This window comes from Aulonocara stuartgranti, assembly GCF_965226115.1.
Source record: "Aulonocara stuartgranti genome assembly, chromosome: 22".
In the NCBI taxonomy this organism is placed as follows: Eukaryota; Metazoa; Chordata; class Actinopteri; order Cichliformes; family Cichlidae; genus Aulonocara; species Aulonocara stuartgranti.
In genome coordinates this window covers 19698476-19712018 of record NC_138957.1, presented here as the reverse complement: position 1 = coordinate 19712018, position 13543 = coordinate 19698476, and the positions used below count along the sequence as shown (strand labels likewise).

General features: G+C 40.9%; 1 protein-coding gene across 9 annotated transcripts in view; it reads left to right on the top strand.

Annotated features, from left to right (window-relative positions):
* The window catches only part of spire1a (spire-type actin nucleation factor 1a), a 33049-nt gene extending 19822 nt beyond the window's left edge, over positions 1 to 13227 (top strand). The window contains exons 5-20 of one of the 9 annotated variants that reach the window (XM_082520574.1): positions 2147 to 2221; positions 2392 to 2556; positions 2694 to 2780; positions 3932 to 4061; positions 4865 to 4906; positions 6220 to 6267; positions 6582 to 6736; positions 7164 to 7245; positions 7336 to 7475; positions 8494 to 8517; positions 9513 to 9542; positions 10188 to 10325; positions 10438 to 10508; positions 10968 to 10995; positions 11106 to 11257; positions 11347 to 13227. In XM_082520574.1, the coding sequence (XP_082376700.1) occupies positions 2147 to 2221; positions 2392 to 2556; positions 2694 to 2780; positions 3932 to 4061; positions 4865 to 4906; positions 6220 to 6267; positions 6582 to 6736; positions 7164 to 7245; positions 7336 to 7475; positions 8494 to 8517; positions 9513 to 9542; positions 10188 to 10325; positions 10438 to 10508; positions 10968 to 10995; positions 11106 to 11257; positions 11347 to 11608 (1629 nt within the window). In that variant the 3' untranslated portion in view covers positions 11609 to 13227. The remainder of the gene's footprint in view (positions 1 to 2146; positions 2222 to 2391; positions 2557 to 2693; positions 2781 to 3931; positions 4062 to 4864; positions 4907 to 6219; positions 6268 to 6581; positions 6737 to 7163; positions 7246 to 7335; positions 7476 to 8493; positions 8518 to 9512; positions 9543 to 10187; positions 10326 to 10437; positions 10509 to 10967; positions 10996 to 11105; positions 11258 to 11346) is intronic. The other 8 variants (XM_082520577.1, XM_082520575.1, XM_082520576.1 and 5 more) reach the window with 8 other exon arrangements.
* Positions 13228 to 13543: the final 316 nt, after the last annotated feature.

Sequence of the window (13543 nt, the reverse complement as noted above, 5' to 3'; positions counted from 1 at the left end):
TGGCATAACTTAATTCTGAATGGGCATGTTCTGGCATCCTCTCTCAAGTAGCTGTGCTCAACCTAACAGGAACGGTTGTGTAAGCGGGATGTTTTTACTGGAGTAGCTGAGAGTTATTAGGGTGGAATACCCACTTGTGCTGTTTTTCCTTTTTTTTTAAATTTTATTTATTTTATTTAGAGCAATATAAATTATTTTTTACAGTCATGAGGGGAAAAACGATTCTCAGTTGAATAACTAAATATGCCCTTACTGCTTCCATATTAAGAGGTTAAGTAGCAGGAGGCAGGTGCTGCTAATCAAATGCTTTTGATTAACTGATCATCAGCAAGTCTTAGCAGCCCTATATATTAAAAAAAAAAGAAAAGGGGGGGGGGGGGGGGAAGAGGTTTTGCCAGTTTCTGGTATGAGTGTTAATACAATGGCATGATCTTCCCAGGAGTGGATGTCTCAACAAATTCACTCCAAGTTCAGAGTGCATTGCTCAGAAAAAATGCAAAAGACCCAAGAGCTATGTCTCAGTTTACAGGCCTCAGGTGGTATGTTCAACCTTAAACCTTAGTGCAGTGCAATTAGAAAAAGACTTAACAAGTATGGCCTGTTTGGAAGGGTTGTCACAGAAAGCCTCTGCGCTCTAAAAAGATCATGTCTGCACAGCTTTTCTCCAAATGTAGACAAACTTACCCACTTTGTCTCATCTGTCCGAAAGTATGTTGTTCAAAAAGTCTTGTGTTTTGTTTAGATGCAGCTTTATAAATATAAAACAGCATATGAGCGCAAACGACTAATACCAACGATAAAGCACTGAAGTGGAAGGGTGACAGTTTGGGCTTGTTTTGCAGCCACCTGGGCACTTTGCAGAGATTGAGTTGACCATGAACTCCTCTGTGTACCAAAGTATTCTGGAGTCAAATGTGAGGCCATCTGCCTGGCAGCTAAAGCTTTGCTGAAACTGGACAGTGATCCCAAGAAAATCAGCAAATCTAAAAAAAAAAAATAAAATGGCTGAAAAAGAGTCAAGATGCTGCAGTGGCACAGACCAGATTGAAAGGCTGTGGTGGGATCTTAAGAGAGAAATAAGTTTAAGGAGACCATGTAGCAAAGCCAGAAATGGTAGGTTTGCTGTACAATATGTACTGTAAACACTAGCTTCTGTAGCAGGCATGATTCATGCAAACAGTCTTATGTAAGACGGTGTGGTTATAGAATCAAGTTTAACTTTATTACAGCAATTTAAAGAGCTCACAGGATTGCATCAGACCACTGCTGTATAGGGGACTGGCTGTAGCCTTAAAGGCCTCTGGATGATTGCTAATAAGCAACCATACACTGTACCTCACACATCACACATGCTTCCAAATTAGGAAATGATCAGTTTTTCTTAGTTTCTCTCACCGTTTCGGACTTTTCTCTAACAAGATTGTGAACAGCATTCTTCTCTTGGGAGCCAGCCAGACTAGAAACCAATGTAAATGTATTGAAAACGGCGTCACTGACTCTGTTATCATCGTTCAAAACAGGAATGACCCCAGGGAAGTGAAGGTGGGAGATGCATATGCAACTTTCTCATCACTTTCACTGAAAGACAGAGGTCGGAACAGTGGGAGTCGGAAGTTAAAATATTACATAACAATTTTTTTTTTTTTTTTTAAATTTATTTATTTTTCCCCCTTAGGGACTTCTTTCTTTGATCTAAAACCCTGGTGTTATGGTAATTTGTCATTTTAAAATTGAGATTAACCAGCACAGAAAAAAGATTGAAAGTATTGGACATGTCAGGAATGAGGTTGATCTTGAGCAGTATCACAACTGAAGTAGGTCACCCAGAACAGTTCTGCATAACAGATTCAGCAGTCACATATTAATGGCAGTCATTAGTTGTTCATTGACCTTTTTTTTTTTTTTTGTTTTCCCCTCTGGCATAAATTCGATTTCAAGATGAGAAGGATCCACTTGGTCATGTGAATCCACATTTGTTTAATTAAACAGGCTGCCATGACATTATGGGCAATATGCCTAGGACCTTAACCTAATATTTGTCTGGGAGAGAGTTGGGCACAAGTTCACTGCCATCACTTTGCTCATTTTCTGTCTCATTTTTTCCTTGCTAACATTCCATGTTATCCCATTTTGCTATCTTGCCTAGAACCTTCGGAAGATGGAAGGGGAGACTCAGGAAGAACCTGTTAAAGACCTCAATGAGCTGCAAAATGCAGACTGGGTAAGAAGATCTACTTGGTACATCAATTATCACTTTAAGGCAGGAATGTCAAACTCATTGTACATCATGAGCCACATGCAGTCTACTTTGATCTTGAGTGGGCCAGACCAGTGAAAGGCATTGCAAATGCATAAGTGCATCACTAACCGTGCCGCTTGTATTCCAATCAGGCACGGTTCTGGGTACAGGTGATGAGAGATCTAAGACACGGTGTAAAGTTGAAGAAGGTCCAGGAGCGCCAGTACAACCCACTACCCATAGAGTACCAGCTCACACCCTACGAGATGTTGATGGACGACATCCGTTCAAAACGTTACAAGCTGCGGAAAGTCATGGTGAGGGTGTTTGGAGTTTTTTTGTTTTCGTCCTCTGTGTAGTTCAAAGACAAGCGATGGTTTTGTTCTGTAGCGTGACCTTCCATTTTTTTTTTTTTTTATCACGTCTTCATGTTACTTTTAATGTCTTCTCCCAGGTGAATGGGGACATTCCTCCACGGTTAAAGAAGAGCGCACATGAGGTCATTCTGGAGTTCATCAGGTCACGACCTCCTCTCAACCCTGTGAGTCGTGCAGAACACGGTGTCAGTAATTAGTATGGAGGCTCAAAATCAATAAAAATACATGAATTTATTAATTTGCAATTACACACAATAATATTGTATTTGATAAATATATATATACACACTTTTAAATGTATTATCTCAAACAAATTTTGGCATTAATCTAAAAATATGTCCTGTTTATTTGTTGCTTGATTAGCTCTCGGTCACACAAAACTTGAAACCAGTCAGTAACCAGGCAACCACTGGTCAACAGGAAAGCAGTTGGTGAGTGGTTGTTCACGGTCGCTAGGGAAAATTGGTTGCAAAGCCATAAAGCTCATTTTTCTGCAGTTTTCCCATTTTAGTGGTCCTGGTTGCCAGGGCGCCCACTGCCTGTCTCTTAAGTTGGATTTGATCTTAGTTCTCTAGTGAACCCTTAATGGGCTTTAGCCATTAGCCAGTCAACCAATAGTACAATAGTACCAATTGTAGTATGCTCAAAACACACTTTAAATTATAGCTCGTTTAAGCTGCATCCGTGATAAAGTAATTTTTTTTTTTTAATGGATATATAGCTTTGTTTAGGGAAAAAAAACTTTTGTGAGCAAAATAAACAAGTAAATAAATAAAATGACAGATATAGAAGCAAAATAAAGCAGACATATAATATTGCATTTATAAAAAAAAAAAAAGCAAACAAATCTTCTGTTATACACTAGATTTGACATTTTAATGACATCAGTTTAATTATTGAATCCTAAATTTACTTAAAAAAAAAAAAGCTTGGTCCTTTGTAGCATGTGTCATGTATGTAATTGGTATAGTATTTAAGTATACCTCATGTACTCCACTTTCAGTACAGTAAAATTGAACTTGGACAGTGACGTGACAATTGTCGTCTATATTCAGCACAGCTGTGAAAACACTGAAGTCCGTGACATCAATATTTAGTTGTCACTTATGATACCAGTACCCTGCCATACACGATGCTGCAGATGCCAGATGGCTGAGTGTGAATGTTGACACATGCAAGTCTATCATTGCTTTTAGCTAAATGATTAATTTTGACTGAGAAAATAGCTGAACGACGTCATCACGCACTCTTTCAGAGCAGAGGTGTGAGAGGAAAATCTTGGTAATCAAGTACGCACTCCTGATTGTCACGACAGGTCTCTGCTCGCAAACTCAAACCACACCCTCCGCGTCCCCGGAGCCTTCACGAGCGACTGCTGGAGGACATAAAAGCAGAAAGGAAGCTGAGGCCGGTTTCACCCGACATGATCCGCAGAAACCGCCTGGGTGAGATGACGATTACACAAACCCACGCTCAGAAATGATTCTACTTATGGCCTGACATATAAGCACAAACTCGCACTGCTCTGACTCACATGCAAATGTATTGATCTTTAGAAGAAATCTCTCTGGGGGAGCGTTGTTCTTAACTTTCTGCATGACAGCTTTCAGTGAACCTAACCCATCCACTCAGGACATAAAACATTATCCATGAATTAATCATTCTTAACTGCAGCCATCACGAGTACTCTAACAGCCTGCTTCCTGCATCGATCTCCTCGCTTTATTAAAGGTGTCAGTGTTTAAACAAGGATCATGCTGACTGCAGCTGTGAGCCTTCATGTCTTTAGTATAGCTGTTACTGCAGTTGCCCAAAGATGCCCAGGTCTCTGCGTGTGACCTTAAGTGACATTACTCATTATGTAATGCAGTGCCTTTTGAAGTGAGCAGTACATAGGTCGTAATCCTCTTTTAGTATATAATGGTTATACATGGACTGAACATGGTTTCAATTAAAGCTAAAAAAGCAGCAGTCTTTACCATTCAGTGTTCTGTGCAGTTCATAGACCGATCCCTTTGTAAGTGACTTCAGTAAACTAATGTTCAGTTGTTGCATAATCGTACATATGGGGCAATTCTGTTAAACTGTTTATGAAAATCTGAGATTATGGAGCCGTTGTGAACGCATGGACGTGTTAAACTGGGATGATTCTGACATCATCGTCCATTATAACATAACATTTTCTTTGTTTTCTATTTTGCTTCCTTTCTTTCCTTTTTTTCCTCCCAAATATGGGCATATCTGTCAGTCATGCGACCCCTTAGCATGTCTCACAGCTTTGACTCATCAGGTAAAGTTCATGTCACCTGTTATGTTCTATCCTATTGTTGTGCCCGTGTTTTATTCTAGGCTATTTTTTAGGATTTAGATTCTTGCTTCTCCCTGATTTAAACACACCCCACATACTTCACGCTTGTGTTGTACAAGTGCATTTATGACACACTACTGTCACTTACTGGCTGTTTATTATAAAGACACTTTCTGAAGGTGAGAGGAAAGATGGGTCAGCACAGTGCACCTTAATCTTAGGATGCGTGAAACTGTGTTGGTAATGTTCTGTTGCTGGGGTGATTTTTGGGGCAGCCTGTGGACACAATAAACGTACAAACTCCAGAGAGGGAGGGGATATATTTTAGGGGAGATGCTAGTCACAGAGGCTGTCTGTGGTATAGCTGTTATGAGATGGCAATTGGGCCAGAGCCAGTAAAGTGAGATTACAAATCATCACTCTCTCTACAGCTTGCCTCCCGTGCTGGTCATCCTAATCCTCCCTCTCAATGTGAAAAGTGAAAGAATTATGTAACGCTGCTGTCAGCAGCCTAACCCCTTAGATAAATGGTTGGGAATGGGAGATGACTGTTCGAATGTAGCGTTACAGTTCACGAGGTGACCACAATCCAAATTATGTACGAGAATAACTTTTAGCACTGTGGCTGCACTCATTGTCTTTCCCTGCTTCCTCCCCCGCACTTCCCTTCGTACGCCTCTCCCTCTGTGCTTTCTAGTTTACGCACAATGTGTTTAAGCTTTAATATAGACCACTATCGCACAGCGTCCTGTTAATTCACACCCGGGGTCTGTACTATGAAGCGGGCTACAATTGTGATTGCGCAAAGCGCTGTCAGTCGCAGGTTTTCACATCTCCAAGTCAACCCAGGTTTTCTGATTCCAGCTAGAGGTGGTTTAATTTACATAGAGCTGCATACTTCTCGCAAGGGTGATAGATAGATAGACACATACATGTGGATATATATAAATTGTGAATCTCAACCTCCTTATTCTTTATGGCCCACACTCTGAGACCCACTGGATTAATGTGTCTCTGAGATTTACTCTTGGGTAAGGCTGTCTTAAGTTTATTTTTCCAACTGCAACCCAGGTGGTGTTAAAGGCTCAAAACTACAGGGCAGCCTTCCAGATCTTCTCAGACCCCCCCCCCCCCCGAGTTACCTCGCTAAGCCCGCAAATGCTGCTTCATTGTACAAGCCCTCTGCTCTGACAGATGCTTGTCGCTGTCGAGTCCTCCCCGTGGTTCTAGTCTGGTGTTTGTTAACGTCTGTGTGAGCTTCGACTGAAGGTTATATTCCCTTAATTCATCTGCAGGTGCAGGGAAAAGCATCAGCACTCCTCAGGACTTGTTCCGCAGCTCAGGTAAAGCACACACGGACCGGCGTGTCGTGGCAACTTTGGAGTCTGTGTGACAAAGCAGGAGTGTCGTGAAAATGAGTGAGGGGAAATTGATGAGAAAATCTGAACCGTTGGCATGTGGCTGAGGTTTATCTTCCTCAATTCTGCCTCTGTGGTGTCCTGTCATAACACTGTAAAGAAGTCTTTAATACCAGCTACTGAAGGAGTTGACTCGTGATGTGTGGTTCATGTGTACATGTGACATCTGTAACAGTGTCTCTGTTTATTATGTTGGACGCTGTATCTTCCCGCTTTAATTGACTGTGTTTGACCCACAGACACTCCTGATGCTCGGAGGAAGTTGACCTGCAGCACCCATTCACTGTCCAGCAGCACAGCAGGACCAAATCAGGGCGGCGGGCAGGCGCTTAGCCAGAGAAAGAGGGTGCTCAAAGCGCCCACGCTGGCGGAACTGGACGGCTCAGATTCCGATGTAAGATGTCTGACTCGTATGATTGATTGCAAATGATCATGCGTGTCATGTGACTTCATCAGAATCTTGGTTATTATGCCAAAAGAGCAACAAAATTATACACAGTCCTATTTGGTGCAAAGAAAGAAAACAAACCATCTTAACTTTTTCATGCACAAAATTAAAAAGGAGAATTTCTAATAAGCAGTATAAAACAAATATTTTAAAAAAATAGATATGTATGTGATGGCTTCTTGAGCTCAGAGCATCATTATGTCTAAAAGAATCTTATTCCACAACATTGCTATAATATGGTTAAAGTGACGTTCTGATTTAGTAGCTAAGCTCTCACAATTATTAATGACACGTTAATAATAGGCACACAAACTTGATTGTGGTAGTTATGAATTTTCGATGAATTGCTAATATGTCGTTTTCTGGATGACAGGAGGAAACCACACGGAGCAGCTCCAGCATGTCCACGTCTTTGATAGAAGACACGTCTCCTGACTCCGTCGCAGCCACGAAGGGTATTAACTTTTGAACATAGTGTATTACACAAATTAAATGTTCCCTCTCTGGCAGACTTTTTCATGCATATTTGTGTCCCATGTCTCCAGCTCCAAAGTTCCTGCCTGTCTCCGCCACTCCACAGCCAGACAAGCGACAATCTTCACAGAGGCGGCACTCTATCGACAAGGAGTCCCCTACCAGCGTCAGGCCTTTCTTACCACCATCCAGACAGAGCTCAAAGTCTTTGGTACGTTACCTTGTGGAGGCTATTTCTATTGGACTCTGTTTATGACAGATCTTTATCATCTAAATGATTAAAAAAAAAAAAGTAAATATAAAAGCAGATACTCGGAAGCATTTCTGAATGCAGTTCATGACCCACCAGTTACATCGATTAACAGCACCAGACGTACAATACGTCTGTTGAATTTACTCCTGTCCTGTGACCGGCCATTGGTTTGCAGTGAGGTCACTGGTTTTCTCTGACTCTGAGCGTGGTCCTATGATTCTAGTGAAGTTGATGGATCTAATTGAAAGCACAGGACAGCGCTGTACGAAAAGGATTTAGGTCAAGTTGGTTTATTCTCACTATTTATGTATTTCTTCCCCCCCCCCCCCCCACTGCCAAACCCAGATCTTCTAATTAAGCCAGACTCAACTTTTAAGTCTGTAGTGATGCATGTCAAGAATTAGAAGGCTTTCACAGAGAGAACTTCATATTTTAAATCTTTGATCCCTAATCCTTTCCAGAATCTTTCATAATTAGTGACAAATGTTGCTGATTCTGTTGTTTCCATTAAAATCTGTCCAGTTGACAGTAGAAACAACAAACAGTGACGAGATTAATCTAAGACATCTTTGATGAGTCACTTTTAAAAGTTGGAATAAAAAGTTACTGTTCATTAATACTAGGATGTTAACTCTTTCTCCCTCAGATTCCTGCTACGGGTAACCCTCGTTTCTCTTTCTGAGTTAAGCAGTTTGTCTTATTTCAGACCTGTTTCCAGAACAAAATGATTGAGTGTGCATCAGAAGTTGGTGGGAGGGATTTCTGCCTGTGCAGCTTTTCCCTGGTTTAAAACACCCTCTCAAACTTCATTCATATAAGAAGCTGAAGCTCTTTAGTTAATGTAGAACAGTCAGGTCTTTGTTGCATCCCCTCCCTTTCTCGTACTCCTGTTATATCTCATTTACATGTTTACTCTGATTAGCCATCTTCTTCCAAAGACTCACTTTAAATTATTTCTTATTTTCAAATGCTACAGCTAATGACGGATCCCAGTGGCAAGGTAACTAGGTCAATTTCCTGTTTATCGATTTATTTATTTATTTGCAATGTCCACTAATCCTAACAATTAGTACTAAGGAATGCATGCATGCACGCAAGGGAGAAAGTGATTTAAAGGAATGCCATGCCAAGTATTATGGCAGGAATGCCATAATACTAAGTGCAATAATCCTTTCTGTCATCGTTGTATTTTTACTCAGTTGTATATAGTATTTGTATTCTATTTTTATCTTATTGTATATTTATTTTATTTTATTCTACTGTATATAGTATTTTATTTTATTCTATTCTGTACAGCTGTGTACTGTATTTATTCTTATTGTATTCTAATTTTTGCCTCATAACTTTTGCACTGTCCACTTCCTGCTGTGACAAAACAAATTTCCCACGTGTGGGACTAATAAAGGTTATCTTATCTTATCAAGGTTGGAAGATGCAGCCTAAAGCCTATCACTGTATCCGGCTTCTTCAAAGCTGTTTTTTATTGCTAGCTGTACTCTGTGTGGTTTAGTTGAGGGAGCTGGCCGTATAGTGTGCGCAAGAGGCAGCACACAAGCTTTGTACTAGGATTTGGCAGAGACCGAGGTCTATGTGAGGACACCTGATTGGGTGAAGTTCAGGTGGGGAGCGGATGTGTGAAAGGATTTTAATGGACTGAAAGGAAAGCTGCAATGTCAGTGAACAGCCTTCCTTTTGAGGGGTACATTGAGATCAAAAATGAAATGTCAAGCCAGATATATTTGTTAAAAATTAAGTAATCCTATGTGCTCATGCATGTTTGAATGTGATGATGTAATCCAGAAGTTTTTTTTGTATATCTTTTTATTAGATTTTATGCTTGGTTACAACGTTGGCTGTAAGCTGATGACAGACCACCTAATGGGTTCATGCAGTTCTTGTATTAAATTTTACTGAGCGTACTGTGTGTGATTAGCTCGTTGGAATATAAGGTCTTGCTTCTGTTTAAATATCCTGTTCCCTCTGTCTGCTGGTCAGGTGGATGCCGGCAGTGGTGCTCAGGGCTCGGTATGTCGCCACTACTGCAAAATATCAAATTGTATCACCTCCAAGCACTGTGTGGGGGAACCATCCTGAATGGCGTCTAATTCAATCGGCTTGTTTTTTTAGATGAATGGGACCTTGTGTTGTAACTGCTTGAGTGAATGCAACATCTGTGGCGTACTGAAAATAACTCAGGGAAGATTATATATGAGGCCAGATCTTATACAAGCACTCAATCCCAGTAAATGATGATGATCAGTAGATGTGCTCCCTGAGACATTTTCCCCCCTGTGGACTTCTTTTGTAAAACTCCAGATGAGAGCTCAGCTGGCACCATGATGGGGGATTCTCTTACAGATTGTTTCCTTGGAAACATCTGGTGAATAACAGGAGCTCAAAACGTGTTTTTGACAGAGAATAAAGCAAATCTGGATTAAAGTAAAGAAATCCTAGAGTTGTGGTTCCAGCATGGGAGGTGTTGTGTTGCATCACATGGAGGTTCTGCATTTATTTTCACAGCGGCGGTGTGAAACTGCCATTCTCACATCTCGTTGCATGTTTAGGTGATGTGGTGTGCAGTGGGGCATTTTTGTTTGGGTTTGTCAAACACATCACTGTCTGTGTGTTTGTGAGCATGGTTTGATGATGTGATGCATGTTTCCCCCGCAGGAGGAGTTCTGTTATCCGGCGGAGTGTTTGGCTCTGACGGTGGAAGAGGTGATGCACATCAGGCAGGTCCTCGTCAAGGCCGAGCTGGAGAAGTTTCAGCAATACAAAGAAGTCTACAACGCTCTCAAGAAAGGAAAGGTACAAAACCACCTGTAAACTTATGGTTTTCTCTTAAACTGATAATTTGTCACATTGATTTTGAAACGCTAGTGCACCTTCCTCACCTCAATTTTTGTCCTCCCCTGTCCAGCTTTGCTTTTCTTGCAGGATTAAAAGGTTCTCCATCTTCACCTGGTCCTACACCTGCCAGTTCTGCAAAAGGTAATTTGAATCGCTGTTAAAAGGACAGCTCGACTTAAAGAGGGAGACTCCAACATTTAAACAAAGTCTGTATTTGACACTGATTCCCAAATTTATAGTTTTCCTGTTTACGTACCAAACATACCCAATTGGCCTCATATCAAACAGCCACATGCCCAGCACATCCTGGCTGGTATTTCATTAGTCGATAAATCTACTGGATGCATATGAGTAGTTCTACATTTTTCATTGTTTTTCTTCAAACGCGTACGTTATTTAAAGTGCTTTCTGCACTGCAGAAGTCTGAGTCGAGACTAAAGAAACCAAACTATCTACTGTAGGAGCTCGTCTCTCTGGCTCTGCTGCATTAGTTTCTGTTTTAAGCTTTAAGTGACAGTTTGACAGGAGTGCAGTACAAAATCAGTGAAGTGGTTTTCACGAATTTCCAGCTTATCAGTTTTTTTTTTTTATTTTTTTCAGACCTGTGTGTTCCCAGTGCTCGAAAAAGGTACGAGACTGTCAACTGCTACTTGAAACATCAGTTTAGTATTTGACACTCATTCTTTAAGACCTACATGAGCCTTTTTAGTTCAGTTGTTTTGTATCTCTTTGCCTCAGATGCGGCTGCCGTCTAAGCCCTATTCCACACTGCCTATCTACTCTCTGGGTCCCAGTGCTGTGGTTAAAGAAGACACAGGCACATCTGCCCCAGCTGAGCCAGACAAGCAGCCGTTTGGGTCTGCGCACACCCGGCACAGTCTGCGCAGAAGGTGACTTAATAATCGGCAGCATCATCGTGTTGTGGCTGCGACTGCTTTCCTGTGTGTGCACAGATATTCACTCAGTTGTCTCTGTTTAGGTTGTCCAAGCACAGCATCAGCAAAGACGGGCGGTCGCAGGATGAGCTAGAGCTGCCCAAGGAGCTCACTGAGGACTGGGTCACCATGGAGGTCTGTGTGGACTGCAAGAAGTTCATCACAGAGATCATCACCTCCAGCAGGCGCAGCCTGTGCGTGGCCACCAAGCGGGCCCGCCTCAATCGCAGAACCCAGTCGTTCTACATGTCGTCGTCCAGCTCTGTCAACTTCAGGCCTTCGGAGCGAACCATCAATGAGTTGTAGAACATCGGACTGGTCGGTGCACTTTAAGTTAAGCTTTGTCATTCAATTAAAAAAAACAAACAAATAAAACAACAACAAAAAAACCAACAAAAAACTCCAAAACAAACAAAAAACCCCCCCCCCCACAGTGATGTGTGTACATAAAGTGGAGTTTCGCAAAGAAGTAAGAAGTGACCATGTGGCCGGTCCATTCCAAGCTAAAGCTAGTAAAGTTTCTGATACTTCATCCTCCTCTCAGATTGGCTGAGAGGAGGGATGCAATGTGGGTCACAGAGAGCAGCCGAGCTTCTGCATGTGGGTGACGTTATCGAGCTGCTGATGTCACCATCATGAACCGGGGTAAGGATGAGTGGGAGCGAATGACACAGAAAGCCAAAAGGTGCAGTGGTATCGTGTAAATAGTTCAAAGGCCCAATCATAGTAGGTTTTCCAGTTCCTGTTTACGTCTAGCACTCAGGAAGAACAAACGATTGTCTTTTGACAGAAATGCACTGTAGATCTTCCCGTCAGGTCTGCTGGGGTAGATGTCTGCCAGTCCCCTGCCCCTCTGATTCTTCCAGCAACACTTATGCCAAAAGTTACATCTCTTCTTTTTTTTTTTTTTCTTTTTTTTTTTTTAAAAGCCAGTTTAAATGTATATTTGCTATGATCTCATGTGGCTGATACAGCACGTTGAGGGGTTAAAAATAGCCTGGTTATTTTTCTGGGTGGGTTTTAGTATTTAATTAAATGTATAATCAATTCTGTGCCTGGTGCCAAAATGTAATTTCTTTCTCTGAATGCCTTTTGTAGTTACGGACCTACTGTGCATAAGGTTTGGTTTCTCACCATTCAGGCTGGCAATAGAAGCACAGACGTGTTGGGTTCGTGCGTGTGTACATGTTGTATATCTTAACTGTTCCAAAATTTGATTTAATATAAATCTGTAACAAAGTATAATTTTACCACGTTTTAGGATTTCTGCCTCAAGAGTTTCTTTATTGGAAAAAGTTGTTTATTATTATTATTACTATTATTATTAATGTTATTATGTTTCTGTCAATATAATAAAGTTTTATTTCTGTTCTTGTATAGTTTATAAACTTCTCAGTGTTATACCCTTCTAAATCACAAATAGCACTTTTACTGGATCAATTTATTGTTTATTTTTGTTCATTTGTCTTAAATGATTATGATTTATAATGTTTTGTTTCACCTCTTGGGGGTTCATAGTGCCATTTTCCCCACAGTTCATGAATGAAAATGTATTTGAGCGACTTCTGGCTGCTTCACAGGAAGGACTAATTACTGAATCCACTAGAAACACACCACTGAATTGAATGTAGGCACTTTAAGTATAGGACTGTCATCCTTTACCAATATTTTAGCCTTTTCAAATCACACAGTCTCACACGTGTTCAAAGTGTGTGTTTTGGGGGTAAAAAAAGTTGTTACAAAATGAACACAAATCTTAACCAGGCTGTTCGACGATGATGCCATGTTCCAATGAAATAGTCCATCTGATAAGTTTTATTTTAGAGATCTGTAAAGGAACGTGTGCATGCTGTACTGTGTTTGGTTTTTTTTTTTGTTTTTTTTGTTTATCAAGGAAATTCTAATAAAATCATCATGATTCTTAAGTCTGACTCTGTTGCCCTGTTACAGAATTCAGCCTTATATGCCTGCAGGCTTACAGAGCACTGTGCAAACCTGTGTTAGGCAGCAGAGGGCGATAGAGACAAAATAAAAATGAAACTGGTTTCCTCTCCATCAGCCTGCAGACACCAGGACATCAGGTGGTAAAGGATCTGTATTGCAGACAGATCCACAAGTTTTTCTGTACCATTTGTATCATCATCCATTTTCAGAAGCTTAAAATTAATTGAACAATTGACCGATAACAAATGTTGAACTCACTTTGAATATTTAACTGAAAAATGAAGTCTAATGAGATGC